Source organism: Dermacentor silvarum, chromosome 1 (assembly GCF_013339745.2).
Source record: "Dermacentor silvarum isolate Dsil-2018 chromosome 1, BIME_Dsil_1.4, whole genome shotgun sequence".
Lineage (NCBI taxonomy): Eukaryota > Metazoa > Arthropoda > Arachnida > Ixodida > Ixodidae > Dermacentor > Dermacentor silvarum.
Window position 1 is genome coordinate 22,621,795 of NC_051154.1, and position 14,538 is coordinate 22,636,332.

At 46.2% G+C, this 14,538-nt stretch overlaps 2 protein-coding genes across 5 annotated transcripts in view; both read right to left on the bottom strand.

The window, feature by feature from the left end:
- The window catches only part of LOC119458095 (U-scoloptoxin(11)-Sm5a-like), a 180,516-nt gene that overhangs the window by 86,815 nt on the left and 79,163 nt on the right, over nucleotides 1–14,538 (bottom strand). The gene's annotated exons all lie outside the window — the stretch shown is intronic.
- On the bottom strand, nucleotides 7,173–9,769 carry LOC125944689 (uncharacterized). The gene has a single exon (XM_049665518.1). The coding sequence runs from the start codon at nucleotides 9,274–9,276 to the stop codon at nucleotides 7,414–7,416; it is 1,863 nt and encodes a 620-aa protein (XP_049521475.1). The 5' UTR covers nucleotides 9,277–9,769; the 3' UTR covers nucleotides 7,173–7,413.

The window sequence follows — 14,538 nt, forward strand, 5'->3', positions numbered from 1 at the left end:
GGTTTTCTCGTTCTTAGCGGTGTTAAGTAAGAAACGTGGTAAGAAACACACAACGAGCCTCGGTGTCAGCGTTCCTGACAATCCGAATGTGAGAAAAGCTGATTTTCTTGCACTTTCTCGCCACTAACTCTTCTGTTTTGTTTCTTACACGTTCATATTACCTCAACGGCTTCAGTTTTCGTTAAGGTTTGTCTATTTTTGGCAAATCATGGCAAATCAAAATGAAAAAGAACCAAATGGAGGGGGGGGGGGGGGGGGGGGGGCGTACGTGACCATTTGTTGACAGGAAAAAGGGCATCAGCGCCGGACTTTCTGAAACCATAGAAGAGGATTACCAACCAGCTTCAAATGTCCGTTGGTCTCCTGTCAATTTATGGGGGTCCTAAAGAAGAGCTGCAACACAATACAGGCACGCCACTGTAGAATTAAAGAATTCAATCGGGCACATGCACGCAGACAAATAGCTCTTTCAACTTCGTTCCCCAAACCACTAACTCTACTCTTCTGAACACCGAATCTGACACGGCAATCTCAACACAGAAACCAAACCACCGGGACACAATCACTGCAGAGGAGATCTGTTTGTAAACCCGGAATTGTGTTTCCTCTCCCTTTGCTCAGTCCATCTTCATTAGCCGGGACATCTAGGATGTCATTCACAAAACAACTCTTACTAACTTTGTGAATGGTCGTTACTCGTGTACGAGACAATATAGTAGTGAGCGAGGTGACAAGAAGCGACGGACCGCTCTCCGGTGAACCTATGCTTACGCAAACAAAATTAGAGTGCTTTAAAAATAGCCCACCCAAAGTGAGGATCCCCTGTCGGCTGTTCCCACAAAAGAACGCATATAGAGTGTAAAAGAGCCCAAGCGGTTTGTGTAGGTACGTTAGCTGCTTGGAGGTCCGAAAAAAACCACGGCCCAAATTTGCCAATTTGGGCCGTGGTTTTCTCTACACTAGAAGCGATCAAGCAAACTGCCCTGTAGAGCAAGCATCCGCAGCTCATGTGCACATTCATGAATTTACGTCCACAGCTAACGCCATTCGCACACTCATCACAGAAGCACGTGGGAACATCCAAAGAGGCGACAAAATTGGTACGACGTCCTTAGTTTGTAGCAAGTCAGCTGTCCTAAGTTTAAGCGGCAAATATGGTATTTGAAGTCAGCAATGAACCGCCTCGATGATCGTTATTTCTGAGTAGAAAGGTTGCTTGGGTCGTGGAGAAGCGAATCACTAGAGCGATCTGCTCGAAAAGCCTTAGTAACCTTCTTTAACGAAAGTGATAGAGTATCGATGTATTAATACTTATCATACCTTGTGTATGTCATTTATCGGTTTTGTATTATTCGATTGACTTAACTGATTGAATTGCGCTTAACTGCAGAACACGCAGAACGTGTCATTTTGTTGGTGTTTTTTAATTATTTTTTATATTGACCATTTAGCACGTTTACGAAATATCCCTTATTGCCGGAATATTTCACATATTACCTCACGCTCTCATACTTCGATCACTGAACTATTTATTGTCTGTGGAGAAGCCAGAGACCATAATATAGGTGCCAACATTTATCCATTTCATCCAAATAAATCGCTCGCACTAGGCGATATTCCTGCTGACGAGGCCGATGCTGGAAGATAGTTATTCAGGGTGTTTTACAAAGACAAGATAGAAAACTTAATTCTCAGTGTTTGACGTGCCAAAACCATGATATGATTATGAGGCATGCCCTAGTGGGGTACTACGAATTAATTTTAACTACCTGAGTTTTTTAACGTGCACCTAAACATACCAGTTTTTTTTTTTTTTTTTTACGTTAACAGAATTAAAAAAAAAAAGCCTGTGGCACATATTACAAATCTACCCATTCAGTTGGATTACTCAAAGAGGCGGACAATACTTACACTAGAAATCAAAATACATAATTTAAATAATTTGCAAAATTTTGCTAATGAACTTTTTAACTACTTACTTTAGCGCGCATATTGCATATTCGAATTGAAGCCAGTGACTTCGCAAGGTACTTCCACTTGAAAGGAATTTTGAAACACACGTTTTGAGATAAGCGCTGTCAAACTTGTAAAAATGCACTGTTGTACCTGGTACATTTTTTTTTTCTTCACAAAACGTCTTCTTATGCACTGCAGCGCGACAATTTCTGGAACACCAATGCATTTCGTCGCATACTTTGGGAACGCATATCTAGAAACTGGTGCCGTCTTCAGAATTTGTTCCAAGGGGCTATGACTTTAGAAGTCACCGGCTGCAATTCATAAATTGCAAAATTTGCCGTAAAGTAATTAGTGCAAAAATTAATGCGCAAGAAACGGTTAATTAGTCAAATATTCATTTTGATTTCACGTGCAAACAATGTCCGTCTCCGAGAGCAACCTAGCTTAAGAAGCAGAATTATGCTACATGCCACGGGGGACTTAAAAAATAAATATGTTAATTATTTTTTTAAAAACGCATCCCATAAGTACGTGAGCGTTTTTGCATTTTGTCTTCATGAAAACAATTCAACTTCCGCACCGGAGCGTCACGCTGTCACGCATTGTTTAATGGCACCTGATGGGTCGAACAAAACAAGAACAGAACGTCGACCATAATACCAAAGAAAGGTGGTCATTGTACATTAAGGTGAGGGGGTTGTACATTAGGTGGTTGTACATTGTACATTAGGTGAGGGGGGGGGGGGGGTCATTGTACATTAAGAGTGCAATATAAGTTATCACCGCCATTAGAAAAAGAATTCACGGCTGAGTCAAAGTACGTCTGCCGTGTGACTGAGTATAGAAGGAAAGGTGAGGCCGTACAACTTCACGGCAGAAACATTTGCTTAAGTTTCGCGTCCCCACCACCCCACCCCGTTTTGAGGCTTTCCCCTCATCCCGCTATATATCCACCAGTCATCCACTCCCGCCTACAACAAAAGAACTCTGTAAGGTGCTCGCAAGTGGCTTATTATGTCTTGTTTTTCTCTCGTAACTAATTCTGCCTTTCCCATTACTCATCCCCTTGTGGACGTCCTGCGACGAAATTTACCGTCTACACACTTGTCAGCCAAAATTTGTTTGAATTTTCTTTCGTTTTTTTTCTCTTTTTTTTTTTTTTTGAAGCGGTGGTTAGCTGATAAAAGGCAGGGAACGCTTATCGGTTTATCGTATTTGGGCTAAGACTAGAAAAATAGCGCATACTACATGGATTGCATACACACGTGTGCGTGCGCAGAAACGTTACATATCTCTGCTAGGCACCAGAGGAGGCAAAGACGTTGCTTGCCTTGTCCCGGATAATCAGTCATCCCATACCAGATTGATCAGCGTATCAGATGAAATTCGGGCGCAGCTTTTGGTCAAAATGTATGTGGTCCGTCTATGTCCGATAAGCGTCGATGATCTTCGTGCTTCTCGAAACGCAGGGCTACCACTTTGCTGTCTTGAAGCTTTTAATGAAGTTGAAGTTCTCTGAACCGTAGTATGGCATGTCTGAACTCATTTTCAAAAACTTTTAAAATCCAAGATTAGCCCGTGAGTAAATTACTTGAACTTTCTGCTGACACGGCTTGTACGGAAAAACAGGCATATTCATCCACAGACTTGTGTGCATGTTTTTTTTTTCTTTCTTCCTTTTGAGTGCTCCGCGCTAATGTCAATGACACGTAAAAATAAAAAGTCGATAGAAAAGTAAATTATCTTGTGGTCTCAGCCGTAATGAGGGCGTTGTGCTACAATCGGCCACGAAATACAGTCGAAGCAAGAGCAAGATTCTCCTTGTAAGCATGCACGGCGTGCTTATTTTCTCTCTGCTTGCTATAGCGGTCACGAGACGGACGCGATTGAATTAAGCGCGTTTGTATAATGCTTTACCCAATGGAAAATCTGGAACACATGGTAATTCACGAAATTAAATGGTTATTTTATTTGTTGTACGCGTCATAGAGGCGTGCATCAAATTTGCTTCTACAGACAAACATAATTTAGTATGTATGTCGCTAGTCGCTCCGACTCAGCAGCCTTTGTGCTTCTTGTGGTTACATCTCCGTCTATGTGCGATACCTAAAAAAAATGGCGCATTATGACGGCAGTAATAGATGATCACACTCAGTGATTTCTCTACACTCAGTTGCCTTCCTGAACTGTAAACGCGATAATGACGACGACGACTCTTCTTTGACTGACATTAAGACAGCGAAGAACCGCCTTTGCGAGACGAACGTTGAGAACAGCTGCAGCGCCGAAAGCCGCGCAATTAACAAATGCTGGATCGCGGAAAAGCTACGCTGCTTGAATGTGTCGTCTGCTTTTCTTTCCAAAATGCGAACATAAGACATCACCGCTCTCGGAGTGCGCGCGCACGAAATCCCGCACAAACTACGAAGCAGGCCTAAAATATGTGAAGCATAGGCGGCTCGTATTGTGATTAAGAATTACAACGTTCCGTTCCTTCCCAAGAGGATTGACAACGCTTAAAATGTGCCTGGAAAATCCCGCCTTCATCCATACGCATAAAAAGAAACCGCCCAACCATTGAAACAAATGACAGATTACGTGCCACACTTATTGCACACACTTAGGCCGCTTAGTGCCACACTTAGGCTGCTTAACAGAGATGAATGCCTCTCAACGATAAACAGTCTATCTTCACACGCCACTCGGCAATCGTGTGGATCATAAGTTTGAAAGCTTTCGCCTGTGTTTGTAGCAACAGCTGCTATGCGCATTTTACGGCTGCCATGGCGTGTGCTGGAACTTGTGGTGTTTGGCCATCGTCATCGCCCTGAAGAACCGCTGTCTTGGATCGAAATGCACGTTCGGAATAATTGCACCTTCGCTGATTGTGCAGAGTTTAATAAAGGATGACTGTGCGCTTGGTTTGTAATTATTAGGGGTGAGCGAATATTTGTAGTTTCGAATACGAATACGAATGGTTAGTGTTTAATATTCGATTCGTATCTGAAAAGGAGCTGTTTAGTATTTTCGAATGTTCGAAACTAAGCAAATATTTTGCAACAGCCAACTGATAAAGTCTGGTTACTATTTTCTGCAAACTAAACAATCAGCAGTGAAACAATGACAAATGCTTTCAAGCAATGCACGAACAAAATGGATAATAAACACCCTGTTTTCGATATTGGGGCGGAAGCCTAAATGACAACCTGCGATTTTTGGTTGTAGCATGTCATTAATTGTTTTTGGCACTCTAGTCATGTAGCAGTTTTGTCTTATACGCTACAACCAGCGATGCTTCCCTTGCAACGGACCCTTTTGCATGTTCCTACGGCAGAGAAGTCCACCAACAGCTTTTTAGTTTTCTTTTTCCACAACATCTGTTTATTGAAATTTTTTTGCGACAATGATTTATTTCACGTTTTTGGAAAGGTAGTCATACATTCATTTTTGGACGGTTTGTTTGCAATCGGACGCTAAAGCTTTTGAGAGGCTCTCCATGCAGTTTTTTAGCGACAATTAATGATCGTCTGTTTGCAACTTATCCTTCGTCCCTGATAGCTGCTGTCTATTTCTTTTTAGTGGCACCGATCATTGAGTGACACTTATTTCTTGCGCAGCGCTATCGGTTCACCTCCTGAGACGACCGGGGACGGAATCCAAATAAATCAGAAAAAAAATAGTACAGTACAAAAGTCCTGGGTTTCATTATAGATATCACAGCACAAGTTTAGTTACAAGTTGAGTTACTGAAGTGTCTTGAATAATTAGAATTAGAAATCATTGATTACCGCGCACCAAAGCACAGAACACCAACGCCGAGGTGCGAGTGCCACTAATTAAGAGACACCTAATTCAATGATTAGGGTCGCCTACAGTTTCTTTTTAACCAGTCAGTACTGACCCCCCGTGGTACCTAATTATACCGAAACAATTTCAGCTTCTGTAAATATTGACACGTATACTTCTTTATCACTACTACGTGGGAATATGTGCGCATGCGTTTGACTATTCGAAATTCGATACTTACTATTCGCATTTGATTCGTATTTGGAAAAGTTGATATTGGCCCACCTCTAGTTGTCGCAAAATAGGGCCCCATATAGTAGATAACACTCGGCTCCCTCTCACTGGCATAATCTACAGGAAAGGCGATGCTGCCATTATCTTTTGGAAAACAAAAAGCGATTGCACCAATCTTCGTCCGTGTACCAATCGAAATGTGAGGGGCCATCGCGAGTTACATCACAGCTTAAAATGCGCAAGGCTTGCGTCGGAGTACCTTTGTCTTAATGTAGTGATGCGTGGCCTACCACAGAGTCATTCGCGGAAAAAAGTGCGGTGATGCCATTTATGGAAACGCATACTGATTATCATAGCTACAAACGATACAAACTAAATAGCCACCTCCATATTAACTTATTAGCCAGAGCACTAATTAAAAGAAAAAAAATATCCGCAGCAGTTTTCCGGACATTAGCTTTCATACAAGGTGCAGAACTATGGAAGGGCGGCGGCGGTGAAATAGCTAGTGCTGTTAGGCCGTGTCAAAAATTTTGTTTATGTAACCTCTTTGAGATCAATTCATGGTTGTTCATTACTGGTGACTTCTGCGCGGTACATGGCAACTTTTTTACCCTAGGACCTCGCTGAGCGAACGAATATGCGAACAGCTGCTTGAAAAGCAAGCGCGCTACTTAGCTCTGCTTGGGACCATATGCAGTAACTGGCGCCATTAGAGGCGCTGTACAGTCACTGCGCATCCCTGTGCGGACAAAGATGGAAGCAATAAAAAAAAAAGAACGAGTTAGACAGGAAAAGAAACGTTGCACTTCTGCCCACCGTACCAGAGCCAATCGATCAAAGAATGTTTCAAGCATACCGACGGCGCTGACTGAGCCAATGGTGCAATACGAGATGTCGTCACCCTATGTTGTGCCGATTGTCCACAACTTTAAAAAAAAATGCTGTCGGCCTTTTTGACTGAAACTTCACTACGTTTGCCGACCTTCGAGAGCATCTGGTCGTGGTACAAGGGTAACGTATAGTGGACTTCTCAGCCGCTAGGCCAATTGTCATTCCTCTGTGGTTTCTAGTATGCGGCTCGGCTAGCATAATCGATATTGACGCTATTTAAAAACTTTACGCTTACTATTATTTCACCTTACATTTTCCCTGTGGATTTCAGTTAATTCACAAAACGTTTATTTATCCATACTGTTTTATTGAAACCATTGCAAATAACAAGTATATACATTATATTTTCATTTTTTACATGCGTTCTGCCGTGCAGTTGGGCGAATTCGGAAAGCACCGATTAAAGAGATAACAAAAACATTCCAAGATATGACAAGGTGGTTCCTCTGCGTTCACGAACTGGTTATTACAGGTGAACCCTGCGAGTCTTGCTGCAAAGCATCAAGGAGACCCAACGACTAAATGTATCAGTTGTAAGGCTCACAGGTGGGCATATTTAGACTGACCTAGAAACGGTTTCTGTAGCCCCGTGTAGTCGCAGGTTGTGCACAGCTCCTTGTTGTCGGTCGGCAGTACCTCCGTCCAGACGTCATCGTTCGGAAGCCGTGTCCAGATGAGCTCGAAGTGGGGTCCGTCGCGCGCCAGCGTGTGCACGTGCAACGTGTGGGCGTTCGGGAAAAGGCGTTGCAGGAAGTCGAGCAGGCCGGCTCGCTGGCACGGCGATACCTTGCGCATAGCGACGCAGAGGCGGCGCAGACCCGGCGCGGGTTGAAGCTGGTTCAGAAAGCGCAAGTCGTACGGCAGGCGCTGGCTGTGGAGCGTTAGGCTGCGCAGATGCGAGCACAACTGTTGCAGGGGCGACAGACTTGGGAGATTTCGCAGGCACCACGGTCCAAGGTCGCCCAGCCGCAGCTCGGCCACCGAGCAGTTCAGCAGAAAATCCAGCGTGTCGACGTTTCGAAGGTCGCACAGCGTCAACCGCTCGAGCGGGCACAGTGCATGCAGCAAGGACAGGCATTCAGTTGTGCAAGTCGACTTGTCTCCGCACGCAGCGCAGGCACGCGGGTTGCGCGATTTGTGGCCGCGGACGTCCAGGACACTCAGCCGAAACGACGCGTTCACTAGTTGCGGTAAACGCGTGTCCGTGCTCAGTGCGCATGCCGGCAACGAGAGCGAACGAAGGTGAGGAACAACGGCCTGGCTTAACGCTTCGCAGCAGTCGAATTCGCCGACGTGGAACGACGCCAGGTTCAGTTCCCGGAGCCCAGAACAAGCGGACACAAATTGGCCCAGCGTGACCTCTGCAGGAATTATTATCATCGCATGGGGTCTGAGAGCGGTGGCGAGCGTCAGGGCGCGAAGTTTGCACAAGTCACGGTTACTTGTAGCCATCTCGCGAAGACGCTCCCACGAGAGTGGGTGCTCCAGGCACAGCAGAAGCTGGGCGAGGCCTTCAGTTGTCGGTACTGTGCAGGAGTCGTTGAGCTTGGCGCAGCTGCGTACGCTACTATGCGGCATCTGTATCACACTCAGGTTTCCGTACCTGATGACATCAGCTCGGCAAGCTTTTATGAGGTTGTTGGCGACCGGAGGTGGCCGATTCTGCGCGCTAAATTTAATACTACGAGTACTGGGCACGCGATCCGTGGTGTAAGTGAACTCTTTCCAGTTCTTGCGTTTGACGTAGGTCTCGAGCGCCAAGCGCAAAAGGCGAGACCACTGGTGTCTGCTGTTCTGTTCGTGCAAGTGGACGGAGACAATTGATGGGCACCGCCTCAACACGTAAACCAGAAAGTCCGTGATCGGCTTTTTGGGAGCCACCTCGACGTACATGCGCTGCAAGGATTGCAACCCAAGGGTCACCTCGTTTCTCTCGAGGTGTTTTAGCAGAAGCATTGTGTGCGTGCGCAGGCCACGGAACAGCGACCATTCCAGGCACGTCAGTTTGCTCAGCTCGTTCGCTGCGAGACCAAGCAAAGTTGATGGAAGAACCTTCGTGTTGATGCAACGAAGTGTGGTCAAGTTGATGCAAACGCGCAGGCCATCCCCAATGATGACAGCGCCCAGCTGGACGCAATTGTTGATGTCCAGTTCGACGATGGCCCATGCTCGAACGGCGTCAACAAAATTGGCGAAGAGCTCCGGAGGATGCGTGAAGTGGAAGCTCGTGAAGTGAAGCACGTCAGGGGTGCGGGCGACGCGCTGAAGGTGTCCAGAAACAGCCTCGAGGACTATCAGGTCAGCGGGACTAAGAAGGGTGAAGATGCGCGCTAGCACTTGGTCCGGTAGCGCGAGCAGCGTACACTTTTGGTCAGCCATTCCAGTGCTCGTCAAGCTCACCATGTGGCTTCTGACAGGAACTGAGCTCTGCAAGCACGGAGTGAAAGCGCGAGTGCGCCTACGTGATGCGCTGCCTCGCGCATGGCCACCAGGAACCGCGGTGGGAGTGTGCGGACCACGTGATAAAGCCACAGATAAATCAGTAGATACTTCCACTTGGCTTTCACGAAGGTCTGTTCACTCAGCAATTTTTGTGTAATGATTGAAAAATGTAGCATGCTTCTGCGCACTTATGTGTACACACTTGCAATTTCTTTAATAATATCGCGCGAGCGTCGACCGCATTGCCCGCATGGCATGTCAGCGTATTATAACGACGAGATCGGCAACAATATGCGCACGCGCATCGTATACGCTATATATGGACTGTTCGCATCAGGAGGACACACGAGCTGCCAGGGCTATCTGCGCAGTCTTGCTCGCGAAAAGCCGGTGTGAAGATAGATATTAAGATATTTTATCTGCGATGCGCTTTCCATTTTCATTAGGATTAATGGCACCCGCGCATGCGCCGTGGAATTAATGTAGTAAAAAAATGAAATGTATGAGCACGTGCGAGGTATTGTCACCAAAAGAAGCAGAAGGGGTGATTGTAGATACCGGTACCTGCGTGGCCTGCCTATTCGTGGCGGTGCGCGATGTGACCTCGTGGATAACAAATAGGTATACAGGGCGTGTGCACTATTCAAGCGAACAGCTAGCAGACGGCATTTGAACTGGAAACTGCGCTGCGCGCTTGCGCATACTGTTGCCGATCTCGCCGCTGCTCATCGTTATAAGGCGCTGACACATCGTGCGGTGGACTCTCGAGCGATTTTATTAACGAAACTTGCAAGGGTGTACAAAGAGGGCGCCTGCAATGTCACCACTGATACCCTGCCTTAATAGTACCGCGTCTCTATATCTTGGCCGACGCCGTCATTGGGGTACATGTAACCACCATGCGCACCGTCACGTTTTCAAGCGCCCGTGGCAGCTAGTGCGCATATCAGCACGTTTATTTACTTATATACGGTTGTGTCCGATAATAAAGCGCTTTTGGTTCCTTGCCTCATGTCTGCGCACAGTAAACACGCTTTATAGGATAGCCATTGTGGACAACTGCAGGGGGCTAGCTAGGCGCTCAAAAGGCGTAATTTATTTTTCTGCCTTCAATTTTATGAATGTAATTACATTTATGATGGCTTTACAGTCAAGTAAGTAGGAATTAATCAAGGCTGATGGGAAAACAAGCGCGCGCAGGCATAGTATAAGTTCTCCCCTTGCCATTTCTGTTCTGCGCGGCTGCTCTCAAGCACAAGCGACGGCTTTGTTGTAGAGAGGCCATATTTAACTTTGCGAAATGTAGGATCGAAATTCAGTTGTTGACCAACTAGCTAAATGCTGATCAGCTTTACATTGGGCGCCCTTTCCCTTACACTGGAAAGCGGAAATTGTCGTGCTCGGCAACTGATGAACTGATTTGAATGGAAAAAAAAGGAAGGAAAGAGTGGGGAAGGAAAGGCAGGGAGGTTAACCAGTTCAGCACAACAGGTTTGCTACCCTTCACATGGGAGCGGGATGAGGGGGAATGAAAGATGGGGAGGAGAGAGAGAGCACACAGCACAGCACACACATAGTCCGTCACAGTGCGTCACTCTTGCGTGGTACGTGACATCACTGTCACAGCCACTTGTCCAAGCCCGTTTCTTTTAAAAACCGAAGTAGTCCCTTCGTCGCCTTCAGCTTCGATGTCTTCTGTAGACATCTGAGAATCGTTTCAATTGACATTGGTTTATTGTCAAGGTGCGCTAGAACGGACGCCAGGGACTGTCTCGGAACATTATATTCAGGAAAGTCGCATAGAATGTGTTCCAGCGTCTCCTCGCAAAGACAGGCGTTGCAAAGAGCGTTGTCGGCCATTCCAATGAGAAATGAATAAGAGTTCGTGAATGTCAGCCCTAGCCATAAGTGATAAAGCATAGTGGCCTCTCTTCGGCGGAGACCAGTTGGCATACAGAGATGCATCAAAGAGGGCAGGTGGTATTGACGATTGCTCCGGTTGGTCTGGCCGCTTGGTGTGCACCATAGAGAGAGCGTGATCTCCTGTGCAAGCACTTGAAGTCTACTGGCTGCGTCGGACCGTGAAAGTGGTATGGCCTCTTCCTGTGTGTCATCAAGAGCTGCCCGAGCGGCATTATCGGCGTCTTCGTTCCCTATGACGCCGCAGTGACTTGGAAGCCACTGAAATGCCACGTGGTGTCCTTTCTCATGTGATTGATTTGAATGGAACTGCTTGCCTTCAAAGGAGCTAAATAACATCCGTTCTCGGTGCTCTAAAAAATGTTTAGATAATTCTTCATTTGAAAAAATACCGAAATTCGCAGTCTGGCAATATTGAAACGCTATTTTTACAATGTCTTGGCTTCACAACAGAAGTACAGATATTCTAAATATGTACAAGCGTCCTTCAGCCCATCTATAGCACAAGACTGATAAATTTTGCCATTCTTACTTCTACGGAAGCCCGCAGGGCGGAGAAAGGTTCACTAAAGCGAAATACTGTCATCCATAGGACTTCCGACACAATACCTGGCATCCAGAAAAAGGCAGAGCTGTCATCACCAGCCCTTAAACAGCTCGCTTTACTTCTGGTGTACGAGCACTACCAAGACTCTGCCCATATATACACCGACGGATCCGTCCTGCCGAGCAGCTCCACCGCGGCAGTTGTGATACCAACGAAGGTCACAACTATTTATTTCAAGACGTATCACGTCACAACATCGATGGCAGCACAACTCGCAGCGCTTTGTACCACGCTCCATTTCATTAGTGATCAAGTGACACACAAATGGTCGATTTTCTGCGACTCAAAGGCGACTCTGCAGCCTTACTATAACCTTTACGCCGCGGGCCGCTCGAGCAGCTGGTCTTTGAGATTGCCGAGGCAATACACTATCTAACTGAGATAGAGCATGGAATAACTTTTCAGTGGCTTCCATGTCACTGCGGAATTATTGGCAATGAATGGACCGATCAAGCTGCCCGCACAGCTCATAAAGAAGATCACCAACGACCCCTACCACTTTCTACGACTGACGCTGCACGGAAGCTCCGCGTGCTTGCTCGCCAACGCACCAGGTCACAATGGAATGAGTCGCACTTCAGGCATGCTCGCTTGTACTCTCTGGACCCAACCCTAAGCCTTCGAGTACCATCAAGGCTTCGCCGAGGAGACGCAATCCTTTTGTGCCGATTATGGTTGGGCGTTGTGTTTACCAACGCCTATGCGGAATGGCCGACAGCGCAGCCTATGATCACTGCGGCAATGAAGAATCGATTGAACACATTTTGTGCGACTGCCCGCAGTACAGTGCACAGATACAATCTCTTAACAACGCGTTCAACCAATTGGACGACCGGCCTCTGTCTAAGAAAGAATTCTCCACCACAGACTAGACTTAACGTCACAGAATAAGGCCGTGCAGGCGCTTCAGCACTTCTTGCGAGCCACCGGCCTACCTGAACGACTGTGATTGAAACGCTTTTCCGGCGTGCGCGTTTTTTTTTTTTTTCTGTGTGTGCTTTCTTTTCTTTCTCACTCTCGCTCTCTCTGTCCTTTTTCTAATTCCTATTTCCCTACCCCAGTGCAGGGTAGCAAACCGGATTCTAACATCTGGTTAACCGCCCTGCCTTCCTCATCATCATCTCTCTCTCTACAAAGGAAACCCATACGCATATCTCAGAAAGAAGAAGAAAAAAAAAGAAGAAAGCTTCACAGGTGCCTTTTATTTTGCCATTCCATGGACTTTTGTATTACGCCATACACAAAAGTCCTGAAAAAGCTAAAGGTACTCAATGGCTGGTATACACAATTACAGCTTAAGAGACAGGCTTTATTTGCATTAAGCAAATCCCTTCCCCAGCATGGAGTGTAGCAGGCTAGAGGCACTTCACTCAGCCCGACCTCTCAACTTTTCTGCCATTGAAATTATCTCTCTAGATTCTCTAGAATTCTCTTCTCTAGATTTTAGATGTATTATTTCGTTGTAATGCATTGGAGTTGTGAATATGGCATCTCAAAACTGTCAAAATGTTCTATGGCCTGACACAACATTCTTAGACCACCAGACCTTAAATTTTGACGTCCCCTTTTTCATGCAATATGCTTTATTCAGATATACCTAGCGAGCACGTGATTTTTGTTTTGAGTGTGCTTAGTTAGGTAGCAGATTTGGGCCCGAGCTATATATTCTTAGTAACACTCTTAGCTACACCAATGTATTTCCGGCTACCTCATCGGCGTGATTTCTTACGAGATGCTGTGTTTACCTCATTTATGACTTCGTGCGGATGAAAGGGGGTATGACGACGCAAGGTATTTCATCTTAACATACAGAAAGCGCTTATTGCAGCCAATTGCAGTGCAGATTTTCATTACGAACCTGTTGAGAATTAGGAAAGCGTATAGGTGAAATATAAGCAGCTCAGCAGCACCGAAATATCACACACGTCACTCGAGGTGCCTCTCGTCTTACGGCCGCATTCATTGTAAGAGTCACCTCACAGATTTAGCTGTGTACGACTGTACGTGTAGTAATGCGCTTTCCTGCGGAGCTCGCTTGGCCTGGTTTTCTCACATTTTTCCCAGCTCCGGGTCTCGCGAGAAGCGGAAAGCTGAATCTTTCTCAAGCCGATTCGATGCTCAAATGGTCGTCGAAATCATTTATTTTCATTCGACTTGATACGCGTAACTGGTAATCTCTTAGAACACTCCATGCATTGAGCACGCCTAATGTACGCCATGCGGCAAGTCACGTACGGCAAGAGCATTCTGCCGCAGCCGTCGTGCACCACAATGGCGATCGAGTGGCGCGGCGCGGTTGAAAACTGTAACCACCGTGAACGGCGGCGCTGCCATCGAGCCACCCTCACCCTCACGAGTGAAGCCGACGGGAGCGGACGTGTCGAGTCGAGGTGCCATTTCAGCGCAGCAGGAGCAGCGTGCCAAAGAGATAAGTTTTGTTATTTTATATTTCGCTTTTTGGTTTTTTTAGGAGGGTTAGCTTAGCCAAACAATCTTTATAAATTATTTTAATGCTTTCTCACTTTCTTGGTCTTCTCGCTTAGATAAAAGTAGGTAAAGAAATTTTTTTTTCTTTTCCACATCTACGCCTTGTTAGTACGAGATGATGGTTGGTACTAGGGGGAACCCACGCGTGCGTTGTTCTGAGTGCGAGCGTTCCTACGCGCTGGAAGAAACGCGGTTTAAATCAGCATGCG

Bases quoted from the DNA above. Each gene is read 5' to 3' on its own strand.
- LOC125944689 (XM_049665518.1), bottom strand. From the start codon at position 9,276: ATGGTGAGCTTGACGAGCACTGGAATGGCTGACCAAAAGTGTACGCTG.